General features: G+C 35.9%; 1 protein-coding gene across 2 annotated transcripts in view; it reads left to right on the forward strand.

Moving 5' to 3' along the window:
- Positions 1–21475, forward strand: part of ALCAM (activated leukocyte cell adhesion molecule) — a 215097-nt gene extending 193622 nt beyond the window's left edge. For both annotated transcript variants that reach the window (XM_044251307.1, XM_044251306.1), the window contains 2 exons: positions 17424–17539; positions 19011–21475. In XM_044251307.1, the coding sequence (XP_044107242.1) occupies positions 17424–17511 (88 nt within the window). In that variant the 3' untranslated portion in view covers positions 17512–17539; positions 19011–21475. The remainder of the gene's footprint in view (positions 1–17423; positions 17540–19010) is intronic.
- Positions 21476–21719: the final 244 nt, after the last annotated feature.

Consider the following 21719-nt stretch of genomic DNA (forward strand, 5'->3'; position numbering starts at 1 on the left):
ACTGCAGCAAGAAATGTTAGTAGTTGTGCTTGGCATCTGGTATATTCATTGGAGAGAAAGTCTTATGATTCCTCTGTTGCTTTGAATCATACAGATTCTCACTGGAAGCTTTTTTCTTTACATTGGCTATTTTTTGATAATGAAAGTGGATGACTGATCATTTACCATATACGTAGGGTATTAATTCACAGTTCCAGACATAAAGCATGAATTGACTAAGTCCGCTTCATGTCTAGTTGTTAACAGAGATGGAAGAACATTAAAAAACTAGGACTGATTCAATTATTATTTTTTGTTATTTTCTCCATTTCTCTCCATCCTGTCCTCAGAACATTGTTTTTAGCTCTGCAGGATGTTACCTGTTACTATTTGAGTTCCAAATCCTCTCTTGCATATCTTGTAGTACAATAACTATATAATAATAACAATAATAATGAAATAATGGAATAATAATGATGATGAAAATTCAAAGAGCCAAAGATAAAGGAAAAATACAAAGGCAGCATGATGTAACTATGAACCTGTTTAAGCATTTATTAAAACCATAATTTCCAGGTTGGTTGCATTGAAGAGACCCCTGACCACTATATTTCTTACCACTAAACTGGACATGAGTGCTAACCAGATATTTGTCGTCTCAAAATATACATTGTGTGAATCTTAGAAACTTACCAAGAGATTTATCTTTTGCAACTGTGGAATTCATGACTATTTTCATGAAATTTTTATGTAACTCTAAAACTTACAAATATCTTGTCGGTTCTGCCTTGTGTAATGCTGTATTATTCCACTACTGTCTCAGAAAAAAAACAGAAATGGTCCTAAATTGGCAAAAAAGACTAAAGAGGACTTGACTATAAGCCTGAAATTGCAGGAAACAATATTATTTGTTTTTTAACAACGCTATTAAGCCTTTCTGGAATTTGTCTCATTAGTATCTCCTGATACATAGAAGATCTTGCAAGAAATTTGATTTTAACTGAATTCTATTTCCAATCAATACCTCTCTGAAATTCAGTATATGTTCCTGTGAGGGGAAAATCAGCTCCCCACTGAATAATTTAAGAAAATAGTGCTTGAGGACCATCTATAGCACATTTTTCTTGACCTCCCTCATTTATCACTACATAAGCACCTATTAGTCTTTTTTCTTATTTTTTTAACTCAAATCTTCAACAGTTTAATGAGTTAAATGCAATTAACCCTATTTCATGGTGTCCAAGTCTCTGTGAAATTAACCTGTTCAAGATAATGTGTGCAGTGTATTATTCATATCCCACATAATTTCAAATATATTTTGCTGCCTCAAGACTTCTTTGGAATTAAAATTTCATCTCTGACTTTGATTGCTGGCCAACGTTTAATATAGTGTAGGGGATGGGAGGGTGTGCTCTAATGTGCAGGACTGATGTGGCCTCTCCCCTTGTATTAGAAATTGGGCTAATCCAAATTCTGGGTTCTTTCTCTTTCCCCACCCATAGTTTAGCAGGCAGTCAGAAGCAGGAAGAAAAGAAAATTCCCCATTATTCTACAAACTGTAAACAACAGAGTAAACTAAAGGGGAAATAAGATAATGTAGAAATGGTAGAGTCCCCATCCAGTCAAGCACAAGGTCACTGGCCACTCGAAGGCAGAATCAGCCATCCATGACCCTCCCCTCTCTTGCTAGATAGTACCTGAAATGTTTCCAGAGGAAAGGGCTTGCTTCAAAATAAAATGTTTTCAATTTTTAAAATCTTTTCTAGCTGCCTGTATACATGCATTTCTTTCTTTTTCTTTCCCTGCTCTCTGAGCCAGGCTATGAGCTATATACCAGCATTACCCATGTTAAGGAAGTACTTTAGACTCTGAGGCTGAATGCATGTAGGTGGCATCCTGTTCTTGTGCATATTCAGAATTTTTGTGTTTATTTTAATTCCCACTTGTTTTATGTAATGGATGGTCCCCATATTCACTGTTGGCCTAAATGAAAGGCCATTTTTAAAAATTCTTACTGAGGACTTTACAGTTCCCTATTTTAGTGGAGAGTTCCTATAGAGTATCTTAGAAATTCTAAGGATATAAAAAGGAAAGTAGTAATAATAAGACCAACTGTTTATCCTTTTTTTCCTTCTTCAAACCCAGAAAATGCTGACTCCTCTTCTTCTGAGATGCAGGGACTAGACCCCTCCTCTCCTCTAACTCTTTAGTAAGCTTGGCTCAGGAGGAGGCTCACTCGGCTGAGAGCTGTGACCAGGGAAGAAAGAAAAATAACTGTACTCTTGGATATGACCTTAATTACCTGCAGAGGTATCAATGGCCAGTTGCTAAAAGTGGCAATTCCATACCATCAAGTCCCAGTCTCAATACTGGTAGCCTTGGTGCCCTTCTGTGGTATCTGCCAGGCATGCTGTGAATGAGAAATCACAGAAAATGTCCCTCTACCTAGGAAGTGTTCATGGTCACGCCTGCTCTCTCTAGAACTAGAGTTTTCAAATTTGTTATACATAAATCTCCTTTTGGAGCACCTAAGATTTTATGAACTCTTTCATGTGGGAATTATTGTAAGTGGGTATTGTTTTTGTTTTTCAACTGTACAATTTCATTATAACATTCTGTCTTTTCAAATGTTACAACCTCCCAAGATGGTGATGTGCTTGCCACTCTCACCCTCCTTCACTTCTCCAGCCTTCTTCATCCCCCACGAAAATATTTTTTAATTGGGATATTGTTGATGTACAACACTGGTTAAGGTGCACAACATGTTGATTTGATACATTTATGTATCACGATATGATTCCCACCAGAGCATGAACTACCACCTCCCTCATGTCACATGACTGTCCTCTCATTTTGCTGTGAGAACATTTAAGATCTAGTGTCTTAGCAACTTCGGAGTATTAAAATGAAGGCACCCTTTGCTGACACCACCATTATTAGTCGCCTACCTTCTTCCAAGGAGATCTCGAAACAAATCTATCCTATTGAGGGAAATACCACAAAAAAGGTGGGAAATCTTCTGAAAAGTTATTTGAAAGCAAGTTGAACACTTCATAGTCACCGTACTTATGGAAATAACACATTACAAAGGGTTGAGACCTACGTTGGAACTCCTTTCTGCTACGTAGCAGCTCTGTGCCCGTGGGCAGCACCACTCCCTTCAGTTTGATGAATCTTTGTAACCCACAAGGGGCTTTCCTAGACACCATCACATTGACCTTCACAGCAGCTCTGTTGAGCAGATCCTGTTATCCTTGATTCATAGATGAGCAAGCATGCTTCTGAGGAGGCATTTATCCAAGGACTTGAGGCTTAGACTTGACGCATGAACCAAGTCCACTAACCCTAAGACCAAACTTCAGTCCGTGACTCACAGATTAGACCTCTAGGGCTTCTTCCAGCATCATTGTGATTCTGTGATTTAATTTTCTCTCCTATTTAAAGTTACAAAAAAGCCTAACAATGAAGAAAGTTTAGGACAACCATAAAAATTTTGACCCAAGCACTTGTTCTTTATAAATGCCTAAACTTGTCCTTCAAATCAATGGACCCAAAAATAATTCTGCTAAAGAGAATGATTTAAATACATTTGTCTTCCCTTCCAGTAGTAGATGGATTTCTAACCTCTGTAACTCTTTCAAAGCTCTGAAATTTTCCAAAATTAAAAAAGATGCATTCATAAAGTTATATTTTATCAATTTCCGAACCAAGCCAAAATAATCAGAATAAATTTTAAAGGCTTTTCCTGCTAGAGAGGAGAGTGGGGTCTCTATAATAAAAATGGAAAAAATAGTAATAAATTCATGTAAGTCTTATATACGTTTACTCAGTGAATACCTCTTTCCCCACCAGCGACACTTTTTCTGTTTCAATTTAGTACATTTCACAGTGGTTAACACTTAGCATATTTGTGTAACTGTGGAACGTGGTGCATGGATTCTGGAGCAAGACCCCTGAAGTTTGAATCCTGGCTCTGCTCCTTACTAGCTCTGTGTCAGAAGCAATCTTACTAGCCTCATTGGAATGCAGAGATATCCTAAGGCTGAAATAATTTCGTATCTGTGCCACACTTAGAACACTGCCTGGCACATTAAGGCATTATGAGAGTGCCAGCAGTTATTATTTTGGAGAGGGAGATTAAGAAAAGAAGGGAGATACTTACTTTTCATTTACCATTTCTTACTGGGTTTTTTTTGTTTGTTTGTTTCGTTTGGTTTGGTAAACTTTAAAATAAAAACTGTTTGTTTGAAGTTACTCAGCTCTCGCTTAACAAACATACTCTACAAATACTTCCTGTTATCCTAACAACCCCTTCTTTTTGTAATTCCAAACTGTGACCAGTGATCTTTAGCCTGATTCACCTGGACAAATATGTTGAAAGATACTGTGATTTACCCTAAATACAGCTGCCCTAAAGGTAATTCTAGGCCTTCCCTTCCCCTTGATACCTCCTTCTTCCATTTAATACAACCTGATGAAACCGAAGAAGCTACTCTCCATCTCCAGACCAATAAACCCACCTAGAAAGTAAATAGAAAGCGAAATGCAAATGGTATGCAGTTTTTCACCATACATTTTGCCCAGTTCTTTCAGTTGCTGGTACAAGGCATATATTCTTTAGCTTTTCTCAGTATAATAGTCTTGTATTAAGGTAAAATATGCTTATAATAAATGTGCAATTAAATCTGTTCTGATAAATGTAATACACCTTTGTGACCGTTACTGCAGTTACAAATTAGAGCAGCCCCTCTCCCCAGAATGTTCTCGTGGACTCTCTCTATTCACCGACCACATTCCCTTAGGCAACACCATCCTGATTGTTACCACCAGAGATTACGTTTGCCTAATCTTGAACTTCATATAAATGAAATTATACAGAACGTACTCTTTTGTGCCTCGCTTCTTTCATTTAACATAATGTTCCTGAGATACATGTATTAATGGTTTCCTTTTTTGAAATTACTGAGTAGTGTTCCACTGTTAGAATATGTCACATTATTTTAAACCATTCTCTTGTTCATGAACATTTGGATAGTTTCCAATTTGGGCTCTTATGAATAATATGGCTAAAAACATCCTTATACAAGCATTCTTGTGGCCATATGTTTTCGTTCTCTTGGGTTAATATCTAGAAATGGAATTGCTAGGTCACAGGGTAAGATATTTTTCACAAGAAATTGCCAGACAGCTTTTCAAAGTAGTTGTTGAGTTCCTAATTCCTACCAGCTGTGTTTGAGAGTTTCCGTTCTTCTACATCCTTGCCTACATTTTGTCATTCTGTTTAATTTAGCTATTCCAAGAGGTGTGAAATTATATCTAATTTTGTTTTTAACTTGCATTTCTCTGAGAGCTAATGATTTTAACCTCTGTGTACTTATTGGTCATCATTTTTTGTGCAATGATTATTTAGTCTTTTATTTACGATTTTACTGGTATTTGTTTTCTTGTGAATGATGTAAGAGTTTTTTACATATTCGGTATAAAAGCCCTTTGTTATAGATATATTCTGACTGTTTTGCCCTAGTTTGTGGCATGGCTTCTTTTTCTTTTCTTAATGCTGTCTTTTTAATGAGCAGAAGTTGTTAATTTTAATGAAAAATTTAGGAACTTTTTCCTGTTATGTTTGGTGCTGTCTATGCTCACTCTTCAGAATCTTTGCTTATCCCTAAATGGCAAAGATATTTTCCTGTCTTTTTCTAGAAACTTTACACATAGGAGGATATGATATATCTAAGATAAAAGTGGTTTATATGGATGATTTTTGCTTTTGCTATACATATATTTGTTAACTGATTCTAGCACCATATGTTAAAAGGACTTTCTTTTGGCCTTGGAACATTTTAGTAGCAGTAGTAGTAGTAGTAATGGTAATAATAATAGTAGTATTACTATTATTAATAATGTAATGTAAGTCTTTCAACTTTGGTGTTCTGCTTGTGTTAGCAATTTTATTTCTTTGCATTTTCATATAAATTTTAGCAACTTGCTAATTTCTATCAAAAAATTAAGAGCTCTGTGGGATTATGGTTGCTTTGAATTTACAGATCAGTTTGAGTAGATTTGAATCTTAAATTTGACCTTATTTAGCCTTCTGATATATGAATATCATATATCTCTTCATTTACTCTCCATTTTTTCTTAGCATTATTTTATAACTTTTAATGTAGATATTGACTTGTCTTAAAATTTATTCTTATGATTTATGTCCTTTGCAGCAATTATAAATGCAGTTACTTTTCAGTTTTTATTTTCCATTTTTATAGTAGCATATAAAAACATGATTATATATATATCTTATAGTAGTATATAAAAACATGACTTTGTTGTTGAAATCTGTACAACCATCATCCTAAATTCACTTGTTAATTCTATAGGTTGTTTTGTGGATTCCTTAAGATTTCTATATAATCAATCATTTCATCTGAAAATAGAGATAATTTTACTTCATTTCCTTTCTGTATGCTTTTTATATTTCGTTTTCTTGCTTTACTGCACTCATAGAGACCTCCAATACAATGTTGAACACAACTGTTGAAATCCTTACATTTCTAATCTTAGAAGGGAACTAACTGCTCAATATTTGCTATTATGTATGATAGTGGCTCTGTGTTTTTTATATGTGCCTATGCAAAGTTAGCCAGAGTGTGAGACTTAGGTACAACCATTCCAACTGTTATGGCTGCCCAAGACTTCTGCCCCCAGATGGAAGGAGTTAGGGGTCCAGATACAGAGTTAGAGATCATTTAAGAACACCTTCGCTTCTGATAACCAGTTGAGATTGAGGGTTTCCCAAAACCATGCTCAGGTTTGATCAATTGCTAGAAATACGGAGTTTCCTGGAACCTAACATACTCTCATTTATGTTCATTACAAGTAATGGATATTGGCCAAGGAAAAGAAGTGTAGGGCAGAGTGTGGGAGAATTCCACATACAGAGTTTCCTTTGTCTTCAGGGACCCGTTACTCCGCTGGCATTGATGTGTGGCAAAAGCATGGAATAGTGCCAGTCTGAGAAACTCACTTGAGATTTGCTGTGCAGTTTTTACTGGGGCTTGGTTATAGGGCATTACCGATTAACTACTTGTCCATATGGTTAAACTCAATTTCCAGCCTCACCCTTCCTTAGAAATTAGGCTGATAATCAATCACATGACCTAAAGCTCTAAACCATATCATTGCTCTTTTGGGTGTGGGCAGCCTTGGGCCATTGGGTGTTTTTGGACCTATCCTAAGACATCTTCTCAGCATAAGCTCTCAATTGTGATTGAAGAGGCCCACCAGGAAAAGAAAGCCACTCCTAGCATTCATAGTATTCTATTTAGAGATGATCTCCACCGGAACTGAGGACAAAGCCCAGACCACTTTTGGGGCAAAGCCAAATTCCTTACTACACAATGTCCTTTTACAGGTTAAAGAAATTTTTTTAATATTCCTAGATTACTAAGAGTTTTTATCACAAATTACTGTTCAATTTTCTCAAATGCTCTTTCTACATCTATATTACATCAACATTATTTGTACAAAAAAATCATACTGTTTTCTTTTATTCTTTATTCTGATAAATTATGTTGATTGATTATTGGATATTAAATGTCCACTTTATTTCAAGTTGTTCATATTTTTGCAAAAAGAAAAAATACCCAGAATTCCAAGTCTGTTGTGATAACACTTTGTTTTCTAATACTGTTAATTTGTATTTTGTTCCCTTATGCTCAGTCTTTTTGGAGAATTAACCATTTTCTTAAAATTTTAAATGACTTTCTTATTTATTTTGTTTTTATTTCTATTGCTAATTTTCAATTTTCATTCTTTTTGCTCTTAGGATTACTATTCTCTTCCAGTTGGAGTTCTCAACTTTCTTTTCTTTTTCTAATTTCATGAAGTCAATTAAAAATTTAGATAACTGATATTAGCCCTACTTTCATAACAAAAGCATTTAAATTATGAATTTTATTCTCAGCATTGTGTTAGTTGCATTCCATGAATTTCAGTGTGTTGTATTTTCATATTCATTCAGCTCAAAATGTTTTTGGATTTCCTTTGTGGTTTCTTTGGAGTCATGTAACTCCAAACAGTTTTAAATTCCAAACATTTCTCTGACTTCTGTTTTGTTAAGTCTTTTGAAATGCATTGATACCTATTGTTTTTGGCCTACCATGCAACCATGTGGTATTACCTGGTGAATGCTAGCTGGGCACTTGAAAAAAAATACTAAGTGGTTGATGGGTATGATGTTCTATAGCTCTATGTTCTATAGCTCTATGATGTTCTATAGCTCTATGTCAGGTTAAAGTAGATAATAGTTTGTTTATATCTTCTTATCCTAACAGATTTTTTTTTTCTCCAAAATATATGAAATTGCACTTCGCCAGTACACTTGTGGTACCAGTGCTAGCTCAGTACTGGTTACTTGGTCATGATTGTGTATATGGGATTTTGGTCCACTATTAGCTTCTGAAACGGGGGTATTACATTCTCTAAATAAGATTGTGTATTTGCCTATTTATTTCTCCTTTTAAGTCGGTCAGTTTTTGTTTTATGTTTTCACTAATGACATACGCTTAAAATTGTTATGACTGCCTTATGTATTGCACCTGTTATAACTATGGAATTTCTCATTATTTCTATAATGTTCCATGTGTTGAATTTTACATTGCCTGATGTTAATATAGCTATATTGCGTTCATATGCTTACTGTTTACATGTGTATCTTTTTCTATCCTTTTATTTTAGTTTTTCTATCTATGTATACTTAAAGTATATCTTGTATACAATACGATTAATGAAACTATGGCTCTCAAGTTGCTGCCTTACTCTGTAAATAAAGTTTTAGTGGTAGCACAACCATGCTCATTTCTCTACATACTGTTTGTGTTGTTTCACACTATAAGGCCAGTGTTGAAGAGTTGGAACCAAACCATATGGCCTACCAGTCCAAAAATATTTAGTATCTGTACCTTCTAGAAAAAAATTTAACCCCTGGAATGTAGCATTTAGTTACTCTGCTTGCTTAGTACAGTCTGACAATCCCTTTTAATTGGAGGATTTAGCCAAGCTACACTTGACTTAAGTATTGACATAATTACATTTAAGACCACCATCTCACTATTTGTTTTCTAGTTTTTCTCTTTTCCTCTTTTCCTGCTTTGAGTTATTTATATAAGTTTTAATATTACATTTTAATTTCTCTAATGGTCTTGTAACTATACCTCTTCATATTCTTTTATTGTGGTTGCTGTAGGAATTATAATAAAAGCTCTTGGGCGCCTGGGTGGCTCAGTGGGTTAAAGCCTCTGCCTTCAGCTCAGGTCATGATCCCGGGGTCCTGGGATCGAGCCCCACATCGGGCTCTGTGCTCGGCAGGGAGCCTGCTTCCCCCTCTCTCTGTCTGCCTCTCTGCCTACTTGTGATCTCTCTGTCAAATAAATAAATAAAATCTTTTAAAAAAAAATAAAAGTTCTTAATTTACAACAATCTACTCATGTAATAATCAAGAATCCTTGAAACATTATAAATGTGCTTAACCTCTTTCACTTAATTATAGTCTGAGGTTTGTAATATATGCAGTCATAATGGATATGACAGCAATAACAAAAACGATGGAAGAAATTAAATGATTACAATTTTTTTTTAAGATTTTATTTATTTGTCAGAGAGAGAGGGAGAGCACAAGCAGAGGAGTGGCAGGCAGAAGGAGAAGCTGACTTCCTGCTGAGCAAGGAGCCCAATGTAGGACTCTTTCCCAGGACCTTCGGATCATGACCTGAGCCAAAGGCAGATGCTTAATGAACTGAGCCACCCAGGTGTCCCTGAAATTACTATGTTTCAAGGGTCTTTTGCAATGCTGTATATTTCCCATTAAATGATTGGTTGTCTTTATAAAAAATTGTTAAATAGTACTTAAATTTTATCACATATGTAAATAATCTGTATTCATTCTTGTACATCTTAGTTTCCACATAGTGTCATTTCCCTTCAACTGAAGAAGTTCCTTTTTAATACTTCTTTTACCATATGTCTGCTAGTGATGATTTCTCCCAGTTTTCCTTCATCCAATTTAATATCTTTTTTTTTTTTTTTAATTTCTTTACTTGACAGACAGAGATCACAAGTAGGCATAGAGGCAGGCATAGAGAGAGAGAGAAAGGGAAACAGGCTCCCCACTAAGCAGAGAGCCTGATGCGGGGCTCAATCCCAGGAACCTGGGTTCATGACCCAACCTGAAGGCAGAGGCTTTAACCCTTTAACCCACTGAGCCACCCAGGCGCCCCTAATATGTCTTTATTGTCTTAATTCAAAAGGTCTTTTTACTGAATATAAAATTCTGTGTTCCCATTCAGTTTTTCTCTGCTTGACTTAGTTCACTTAGCATAGTACCCTCCAGTTCCATCCACATTGATGCAAATGGTAGATATTTGTCCTTTCTTATGGCTGAGTAATATTCCATTGTATATGTGAAACACATCATTTTTTTCTTTAAAATTTTATTTGTTTATTTGAGAGAAAGTGCCAGAGAGAAAGCAGGAGCAGGGGGGAGGAGCAAAGACAGAGGGATAAGCAGACTCCCCACTAAACAGGGAGCCCGATGTAGGACTTGGTCCCAGGACCCTGGGATCATGACCTGTTGAAGGCAGATGCTTAACCGACCAAGACACCCAGGCACCCCTGAAACACATCATCTTTACCCATTGATCTGTTGAGGTTATATCTTGGCTCCTTCCACAACTAATGAATCATGCAACAGTAAAACAAAAACTAGTGATGTACTATATGTTGGCTAATTGAACTTAATAAAAAAAATTCTGGGTTGAGACATTTTTCTTTCAGCATTTTAAAGGTGATTTGTTATCTCTGCTATGCATTTTTTCCCCTTGATTAAACAGTCAGCAGTAAATCGTGTCATTGTTCCTCTGTGCAGATTTTCTGTTAATACTTCTAAGTCCTTCTCTTTATATTTGCTTTTGGTTAATTTGATTATGGTATACTTAGGTGTGTTTTTCTCTGTATCATTCCTCCTTGGGGATTGATGAGCATTTTGGATCTCTAAGTTAAAGGACATCAGTAAATCTGGGAATATTTTTCATTGTTTCGTCAAATATGTTTTCTGCCGCATTGTCTTTAGCTTCTTCTACTGGGATTCCAATTATGCATACATTAGAGTGTTCAGTATTGCCCTACAGGTCACTGAAGATCTTTTTTTCCCTGTCAGCTTAACGCACAGTTTATGGGGGGTTTTTGTCCTCAAGTCACTGAGACTTTCTTCTGCTACCTCCAATCTGATAAGACAGTTCAGTGAATTGTTCATTACAGTTTTAAGTGGTAGAATTATTTTTGTTTACTTTTTTGCACTGAGATTTTTGTCTGTTCTCTCATTGTCACCACATTTGTCTTTCTGTCATTAAATACGTAATACATAACTGATTTGAAGTTCTTTCCTGCTGTTTCCGAAATCTTTGTCATCCAAAGACATGCTCTGGACTTTGTGTTACACTTTTCTATTCTTCATATGTATGATAACTTCTTTAAGAATTATATATTCATCTTTTTGGGGTGATATGTTGTAGAGATTCTGTGTTCCATTGTATTCTTCTAAAGGATATGGATTCTTTTTCCTAGCAGACAATTAAACTTCCGGCTGATTTCCTTAATTTTGTGAAGGTGACACCTACATTTTATATGGCATGACTGTCTTGGTTGAATACTAGACTCAACACATGGTCTTTGGTTGGCTTTTCTGAGAAAGATTAAAGACTTTTGTTTGGTGCGATTGAACTCCAAACTATGTTTCTTGTGTAGATAGTAGTAAAGTCTATGTCACGTCTTTAAGCTTTCTAGCTGTTGCTTTTTGCTTGGCTAAGTGAAATTTTTCCCCTCCACACACATGGTTTAGGGATCATCCAAGGTGTTTATTGTGGTTTAAGTTCATGTTTGGGATTCTCACCACTCTGGGGCTCTCTTCTTTCTGAGATTTTTCCTCTTTATTTTTAGTGTTTGTTATAGTTAGCCTATGTCTCACCAGCTGGGAAGTGACTTTCGAAGAAAAATTAAAAGTAGAGCTCACTCAGTATAAGGATCAAATTTCCTTCACTTTCTACTTTCTTTTTGTTACCCTCAAGTGCAGTCGAATAGTTTATTCTTCATTTTTCTGAGAGTTTATAATTGTTATAAATGTAAGGATTAACAAGAGTTTTTTTTTTTATCATTAATGGTACCAGAGCATCTACTAGTCCATACTTTATTTCAAAGGTGTGAAATCATTATGTCCTCAACCTTAACATAACTTTTTTCTTCTCATATGGTACAAAGAAAGCTGAAAAAATCAAAATTACAAAATTGATTTGTTACATTGCTAAATTTTTAAATTTAAAAAACCAAAAAATTTTCCTTTTTAGAATATGCATACAGAATATTGACTTTTTTATGTCATTCTAACTAGTGGCTCCAAACAAGTTGGAATTTTCACGTTAAAGGCAAAGAACAAAGTTAATGAAATGCGTTTGAAAGAAAAAAGAGCAAGAGAGAGAGGTAGTTGGGGCGCCTGGGTGGCTCAGTTGTTAAGCATCTGCCTCGGCTCAGGTCGTGATCCTAGGGTCCTGGGATTGAGCCCCTCATTGGGCTCCCTGCTCAGAGAAAAGCCTGCCTCCCCCTCTCCCACCCCCCTGCTTGTATTCCCTCTCTCGCTGTGTCTCTCTCAGTCAAATAAATAAATCTTTTTAAAAAGAGAGATAGTGAAAGGAAAAGTCTAGAGATGGAGGAAAAATCAGAGAGTGAGAGAAGGCAAGGAGAATAAAAGGAAAAGAAAGAAGATGCTTTGAGACTCATGTGGCTTTCCTTGATTATCACAATAGCTTACTGATTTATGAAAATACGTATTTCTGTATATTTATTAGAATATATAAGTATTTATTAGACTATGTAGTTAGAAGCTATTAGAATAATCAAGGTATGTGATTCTATATATAATTATTCAGTTTTATTGGAAATGACTGGACTAAGGAATCACTCAAGTACTGTCATTTCAACAAAGTATTCTCTATTTTACCTTCTGTAAAAAAGCAACTGGGTATGTATGGACTTTATATCGGTGAACACTAGTATCATAAGGAACAGTGGAAGGAAATGCATATGAGCTGTAATGAGGTCAGTTAATTCAGTTCACTAAAAAAAATGTCCTTTGGTTGCCTGCCATATTCAGTCAGTATATTATATGCTGTTGGTAAAATAGAAATAAAGCATGGTGTTTATTCTCAAGGAGTTTATACTCAAGTCAAAGAGATGAAAGAGTTTGGCTACATCTTGAACTGTCGTGGGACAGATGGCTTGAGATCTGGGTGGAGACTCTCCAAAGGGAAGAGCTGGATCTTCCTGTGTTTAAGGATTGAAGAAGGGGAGACATACCAGTATCTTAATCAGAAGCCTAAGAGAGCCATGCCTTAGGAACAGGGGTGAACCAAAGGTAGACTCTTACTAAAACTGCAACTGAGCCTTAACCTAGTTCAAGCCTATCCTGAACTGGATTGGCCCCCACCCTATCTGCTTAACAAAGGAAAAGAGAAACCTTACCTGATGGAAAATGACATTGTGTGGCATTGCTCTAGTTCATTTATATAGATGGTGTCCTGGGAGATGAAAAGGACTAACTGTGAAAATAGTCAAGAAAATATCAATAATCAAGAGAAAAAGAAGACAAGCAGACCCATGCATGATTTGGACTTTGTAGTTAATAAATAGACAAGGACATTAAAGTAACTATAGATAATATATTGAATGTGGAAGAAAAGACAGTCAAAGGAGATGAATGAAAAAGAGAATTAAATTGTATTTCTAAGTAACTTAAAATCAAATTGACATTTAGACCAGAAAAATATAGTATTAGAAAATAAGCCTCTGGTGGGTGAATTTAAAAGCAGATTGGTGGGGTGTGCAGTTGGTTAAGTGGCCTACTCTTGGTTTTGACTCAGGTCAGATCTCAGGGTCCTGGGATTGAACCCGGCATTGGGGTCCATGTTCAGTTGGGAGTCTGCCTCTCCCTCTGTCTGCCACTCTCCTTGCTTGAGCTCTCTCGCTCTGACAAATAAGTAAATAAAATCTTTTAAAAAATAAAAGAGTAAAAGCAAACTGGCCATAGCAGAACCCAAAAGAAGTAAGCTAGCTGTAATACAGATCAATAGAAAACACTTAGACTGAAGGGCAGAAAGGAAAAAAGAATAAGTAAGACACATGAGAGCACAAGAAACATGGGGCACATAAAGAAGATCTAAATATGTATAAGTAATATACTGCAAAGAACAAGAATGCCCATCACAAGTAAAATAAGGAAATAAATCATCACGTATTTACCCAATCATAAGCTCTGTAGCAATGAGAACAAACAACTTATAGCTACAATCAACATTATCTGTGAAGGTCACAAACATTAGTTTGAGTTTAAATGACAAGTGGACAGGAATGAATACATGTGGTATGACTCCATTTATATACAAATTAAAAGGACAGGTAAAGCTTTCTTGTGAGACTTCAGGATTGTGATAACCATTGGAGAGGTGGTCGTGACTGGAAAGGAGCATAATGGGGGTACTTCTGCATCTGCAACTCTTCTGTTTCTTGAGCTGGGTACTGGTGACATTCAAGCATCCAGTTTTTGAAAATTCATTGAATTGTATGCTTATGATAGATACATTACCTTGTATGGATGTTAGTCTTCGATCAGACTTTTTATTTTATTTAAAGATTTATTTACTTGAAAGAGAGAGAGAGTGTGTGTACTCATGAGTACGATGGGGAAGGGCAGAGGGAGAGGGAAAGAGAGAATCTGAAGCAGGCTCCACGCTGAGCATGGAGCCCAACACAGGGCTCAGTATCTTAACTCTGAGAGCACAACCTGAGCCTAAACCAAGGGTAGGACACTTAACTAACTGCACCACGCAGGCACCCCCAACGAAACCATATTTTACAGGATTCATTTTATTCTAATGATTTTTATTTATTTATTTATTTATTTGACAGACAAGCAGGGGAAGCTGCAGGCAGAGGGAGAAGGAGAAGCAGACACCCTGCTGAGCAGAGAGCCCAATGTTGGGGTCTATCCTAGGACCCTGGGCTCATGACCTGAGCCAAAGGCAGCCACTTTAACTGACCGAGCCACCCAGGCACCTCCAAAGGATTCACAGATTTATTTTAAAAAGAAAATGATTCATAGATTCATAGAAAGTTGAAGCTCTGTAAAGAGTCCTTAGAGAACATCCTAATTCACCATCCCTCCATTTTATGGTTGAAGTTACTAAAACTTTATGTTATCAGTTAAGTAATTTGTTAGCCAAAGAGACTAAACCTCAAATGATCTGCGATACACATAATATGATACATATAATGTAGACAGCATATGTATCTTATACTTTACATATGAAATTATTTTCTATATATTTTATTATGTACTATGTATTTTCATATAAAATATATGGGAGAGAGAGCGATGCCATCTACTTCATTCTTGCATTTGCCTGGAAGATACTTATGATAAGGAAGGAAGTTGTCATTCACCGTGGTGTACCATTTTACTGCAAGATGGAAAATATTTATGTGATAATATGATGTAAGTCAAGACATAAAATGAAACTTACAGCATGTCTTATTTACATTTTTAAATGTCTGTTGTAAAATTCTGTTACATATTTTAGCACTTAGTCATGTTGGCAGAGTTTGGACTTGCTCTCCTGCCTTATGAATGGACTTAGAAGACTGCAGTTTAAACTAAACTAAGAATTTTTAAATCACAAATTAAACTTGTGCTAAATATAATGAGTGTCCCAATTTAAATAAGCCATATGTCTTTATCTCACTTGTACATATATCATATACCATTACTTATCTCTTTCTAGTAAAGCTGTGATTCTTAGCAAATGAGTTAAGGAATTCTATTTCAATAATAGAAATACTTTTAGGGGGAAATTAGTAAAAAAAATTTAAAAATAGTAAAAATACTTTTAAGGGAAAAATGGAGTTTTCTCCTCAGCTTCCTCAACACATCTGGAGATAAATATATGTATATATATATATACCCCTTTTTTTTTTAAAGATAGTAATATTACTAGGGATTATATGGCAATAATAATTAACTTGAAGTACCATATCAGGGCAGTTCCACTGACATGCTTATAGCAGGGAGGAAGGGAGGGAAGGAAAGAAGGAAATGGTACACTTTTTTTTTTTTTTAAGAGTTACTTATTTATTTTAGAGACCGAGAAAGAGGGAGAGAGAATCTGAAGTAGACAGTGCAGAGTGTGGAGCCCAGTGCCGGGTCTCAATCTCACAACTCCTAAGACCCTGAGCCAAAACCAAGAGTCAGACACTTAACCAAGAGTTGCACCCAGGAACTCCAATGGCATCCTTTTGAAATACAGTCAGGTTTTCTCCTGAGTCATCCCCAAACCACGGGATATAGCTGATCTCAGCTTTTAAAAAGATAGAACCCAGTCATGTGGAACCGTGGCACTTACTTGGGCACTGGTTTCCAAATCGTGGCTTGCTCCAGAGCCACCGGGAGGTCTTGTTAATCAGGCTGCTGGACCTCTCCCCAGAGTTTTTGTTTTCACTGTTCTGTGGCGGGCCTCAGTTTGCACTTCCGTCCTGTCCCCAGGGGGTGCTAATACTGCTGGTCTAGGGACACAGTTTGAGAAACACGATGTTAGAGGTGCTCTAGCTTCTGCTGCCAAAGTTCTGTCATACACTTGCGTCCCTTTCTAATCTTGCGTTTGATTTATTTGATAAAACAGGGGCACCTGGGTGGCTCAGTGGGTGAAACGTTTGCCTTTGGCTCAGGTCATGAACTCAGGGTCCAGGGATCGAGTCCCACGTCAGGCTTCTTGCTCCATGGGGAGCCTGCTTCTCCCTCTCCCCCTGCTTGTGCGTGCACTCTTCTCTCTTGCTTTCTCTGTCAAATAAATAAATAAATAAATAATTTTATTTGATAAAACAATTGATAAACCAAGATATAGGACATTAGTTCAATCTGGATACATAATAGGGAATGTTAAAAGGGAAACGCCCTAACAAAACTCCCTCGGAAAAATTTTGCAGCATGTTTTTACCCAAAAGGAACATTTTGATTATTAAATGATAATTACTTCCCAGAAAGTAGAGAGAAAAATAATCCAGACAAAAGCACAATGCAACCAAGTATGTATCATCTGTGTTCAGAATAATCAATTGCTTTTTCTCCTACCATATATTTAATGCAACTCCACTACCAAGGTTATTGCACTGGAATATGTTCTGTTCCAATCAAGGCTCACTGCTGTGGAATTGTTCGCTGTAGTGGTCTGCCTGTATTAGATGTAAAATGTTTGCTTTTCAGAGATACATTATGTGAACCCTAAAATTAAGAAGAAAAACAAGGTTAAATTCACATGTGTCAACATAATGATATTTATTTAATCTTCCTACAGGACTGCATCAAAACACGTTAACAAGGACCTTGGTAATCTGGAGGAAAACAAAAAGTTAGAAGAAAACAATCACAAAACAGAAGCCTAAGAGAAAAACTGTTCTAATTGTTGTCCAGGTGGGTAGGCTGTGTGAGGTTTCTAGAAGTAATTCCCAGGCGAATGTCACATATCCCACGAGAGAAAAGGTAAAACCTTGACATTAAGTCACTACAGAATTGCAGCTTTCAAAACAGGAGGAGAGTTCCTCCAGAGGACACTTTGTGGTAAGTCAGAAAGGTGTTCTCATTAGAATGGAATCTTAACGGTCTCCCCAACCTCTAAAAAATAACCATTATCCTCTGAATAATTAAAGTCAATCTTGAGATTGTAACATTCAATTAGCATTTTGTATTCTAAGGCCAAAAATTTTGCTGAGCGCAAAGAAGCTTAATTTTATAAATTGATATTTTGCTTGGATGAGAGCTAATTCTATTACTTCAAATTTATTTTAAAAAGCAATTAGAGTAACTTTTAAATATAAAAATTTTAATCTAGGGATTTAATACTTACAGGTGTCCATGTATATATATGCAGCCATTTCCCAGACTATTTTCCTGAAAAGCCTAACAAATTTGTGTAGACCCTTAAACACTTCTGCAGATAGTATGTATATTATATGTGTGTTGCCATATGTGTATCTACATGTGCACATATATGTATGTGTATAATGTATATATTAATGCTACATATATTGCATATATTTATATGTAATAGCTATATGAGTATTATTTTTAAAGACAGTCTGAGAAAGAAGTCTTCCATGGTATTGCCACTTGGATTTTGAGCTTCATTTTTATTTATGTTCCCTTGAGCCAACCAAAAAGAGAAGCCATTTGAACAAATGATTTTGTGTGTCTTTGAGAATAACTGTTGCTGTAGCTTGCTCCTTTGATGTAAAAATCCCCAACAACCACAGTGAAACTTTGGTTCATTATAAGTAAAGCACAAGTCACGATTTGAGTGGGTCACCCAAGGGAGGAAGTATGGGAAAGAATTACAATTGGAAGGATGCACACAGGGGGGAAAAAAAAAAAGAATAATTGCAATAAGAAATTTTTAAAATCTGAAAACCAGGACCTCAAATGGATTGGGTGAAAGAAGTAAGAATTTGGTTCCTTCCCCTCATCCTGCTGTCCATTGGAGGCCAAGTAGGCAACATCCCTGCCTAATTTTTTTTTTTCCTGCCTCTGTAGAGTTTATTCCTCAGTCCTTTTTAAACATAGATTTTGCCTTCTATTTTCTTCAAAATTAGATAGAGTGAATTTTCAAAGAAAAATTAAGCTTAAAGACAAACCTACAGAATGAAATATTTTCCTGAAAAACCCTCTCATCTTCATATGAATTCAGCAATTTTCAGAAAAATAAAGACGCTCAGCAACTCCAAAAAATTATCTGTAGAAGGGCTACAACAATGCCTGAGACTACAGATGGGTTTATGAAAGGCTCCTGTAACATAATTCCTAACACTTTTAGTACAAAGCATCTGTTGATGGTGAAAATGATCACTATGGTAACTTAACTAAATTGTGTTTTTTTTCATCATTTCAGAGAAAAAAAAACTATATAGACCAATTGAAGCATGAACGTGGATTGTATTTAATACATATACAAAGACATTGACAGCAATTCATGGTTCAAGTATTAAGCAATTCATTCTACCAAGCTGTCACAGGATTTTAGAGAATTATCTCAAGTAAAACAATGAAATGAAATTACAAACAAAAACAAGTTTTGGCAGCCATGATAATAGGTCATATATTGTGTTTGGTTTGATTTTTTTTTTTTTTTTCTGTAAATGTCTGCACTGAGGATTTCTTTTTGGTTTGCCTTTTATGTAAATTTTTTACGTAGCTATTTTTATACACTGTAAGCTTTGTTCTGGGAGTTGCTGTTAATCTGATGTAAATGTAATGTTTTTATTTCAATTGTTTATATGGGTAATCTGAGCAGGTACATTTCTGATTCTGATTGCTATCGGTAATGCCCCCAAATTTTCTCGCAAGCACCTAAATCCCAAAGGTGGCAGCTTGCGAAGACTGGGGACGCACACATTGTTCTATTCGAAAGCTGTGATTTATTATCACAAGGGAGGGGGAGTCAGAGAGTCAGCCTGATAAGCTGCAGGTGAATTGATTCTGCGCATGCGCCACCCGGTGACTCTTGGAAGTAAGTCACACATGCATATGGACACAGATACGCAGTAATGGTACTCCCAAACTGACAATTTTGCCTATTCTAAACAAGACATAACACAGAATTTGGGTAGCACTTACCGTTAGAGACACCTGCTAATAAATTATTTTCTGTCAAAAGAAAAAAAACAATGTGTGAGAGACCATTTGGAAAAATCATGGAGAACATTCCCATTTTCACAGATCACAATGTAAATCACTGTAATTAAAAATTGGTGTTAAATCCTTTGGGTTATCCACTGCCTTAAAATTATACCTATTTCCTTTAAAAAAGATATCAGTCAGAATTGGAGATTTTTAACAGTGGTCATTATCAAAGCTGTGTTATTTTCCACAGAATATAGAATATATATTTTTTTCGTGTGTGTTTTTGTTAACTACGCTACAGATACTGAATGCACCTTGAGATAATTTAGTGTTTTTAACTGGTACATAATTTATCAAGCAGTACATGAAAGTGTAATAATAAAATGTCTATGTATCTTTAGTTACATTCAAATTTGTAACTTTATAAACATGTTTTATGCTTGAGGAACTTTTTAGGGTGGTAGTATAAATTGGAAACTTTTTGAAGTAGACTGGATAAAGGCCAATAGCTACTTGTGACTAGACTTTTAAACTTTGCTCTTTCAAGCAGAAGCCTGGTTTCTGGGAGAACTCTGCACAGCCATTTTTGTCCCAGGATTTTCATAACTTTACAGGAAAAAAAAAAAAAAATGAACATCAGATTTCCAGGTGAAAAACCGTATTCTTTAGGAGGAAAAGGAAAACTGGTGTTTGTTTTTTTAGACTGATGGGATACAAAATTATGAAGGCAATTAAAAATAAATAGAAGATAAAGTCAGAAGGAGATTGGGAATAATATTTTGCCACTTCTGCATTATTTAGAAACACGTTATTGTACATTTAGTAAACTGTTTATTGTTCTGAGCAGTAGTGACTCAGTTTAATAAAAGCTTCCTGTAGTGCATTGATATGGATTAAATACATAAAATATCCTATTAGACTCAATGCTGTATAAAATATTATGGGGGAAAAGAAAATATATTACTTTGCCTCTAAACTTTGATTTATTGAAGTTTTATTTGGCAGGAAAAAAATTGAAACTTGGTCAATATTTAAACCAAAGTGAAAGGGGAAAAACCAAAGTTATTTGTTCTGCATGGCTCAGCCATTCTGTTATCTCTGTAAATACTGTGATTTCTTTTTTTTTTTTTCTTTTCTCTTTAGAATTTTGTTAAAGAAATTCTAAAATTTTTAAACACCTGCTTTCCACAATAAACCATGAACACTAAAATGAAGTTACTTCCCTATAAATATTTTTTCTTTTTTCTTTTGGTGTGGGAGATCAAAGATTCAAAGTCTAACTCCTAAGATACATTTACAGAAAGAAGCAGTGTCACAACAGAGAGGGTAATACTACAATTATTTCTTGGCTTCCACTTGCTATAGTTAACTAAGTCCAGAATCAGCTGTCAGAGCCTAGAGAGCAGAACCTTCAAAACTCAGAGCTCTGGACGGAAAGCAGAAAGTTTGCCAGGGAAAAAGGGGACAGCATTATCACTGTTGAATCAATGCCTGGATAAAAAGCGGTTTATTTACGTAATGGCAGCCGGAGGCACATCGAGGCTGGGAAGGAAGATAATGCACAATCCACAACTTCTGAGGTTGCATCTCTCCGGCTTAACTCTTTGGCGACAAGGAGACAGGTTTTGCCAGTTCAAGTTTCACTTCCTATCTGTGATTACAGGAATTGTATGTGGAAATGGATTAACATACCCGTCTATGCCTAAAAGATAATAAAAATGAAATATGTCTTCACATCTCTCTCACACAGCTGTCTTCTTCTTGTCTAAACTAGGCTGTCTATGTGTAGAAAGCCGTTGTCTTTATTAAAGAGGGGCCAAAACTCACTGTGACTCTTCATAGCTCCGGACAGGGAATGCGGCAAAATAAAATCGCCCGCGCCTTCCTATTATGTCAGGTGGACCCCCTTATCTTATCTAGGCGGACCCCCTTATCTAGATTTCAACAGTGATTGGTTCTGTAATGTGTGTGTTCTATC

The sequence above is a fragment of the Neovison vison genome, chromosome 6 (genome assembly GCF_020171115.1).
Source record: "Neovison vison isolate M4711 chromosome 6, ASM_NN_V1, whole genome shotgun sequence".
Taxonomy (NCBI): domain Eukaryota; kingdom Metazoa; phylum Chordata; class Mammalia; order Carnivora; family Mustelidae; genus Neogale; species Neogale vison.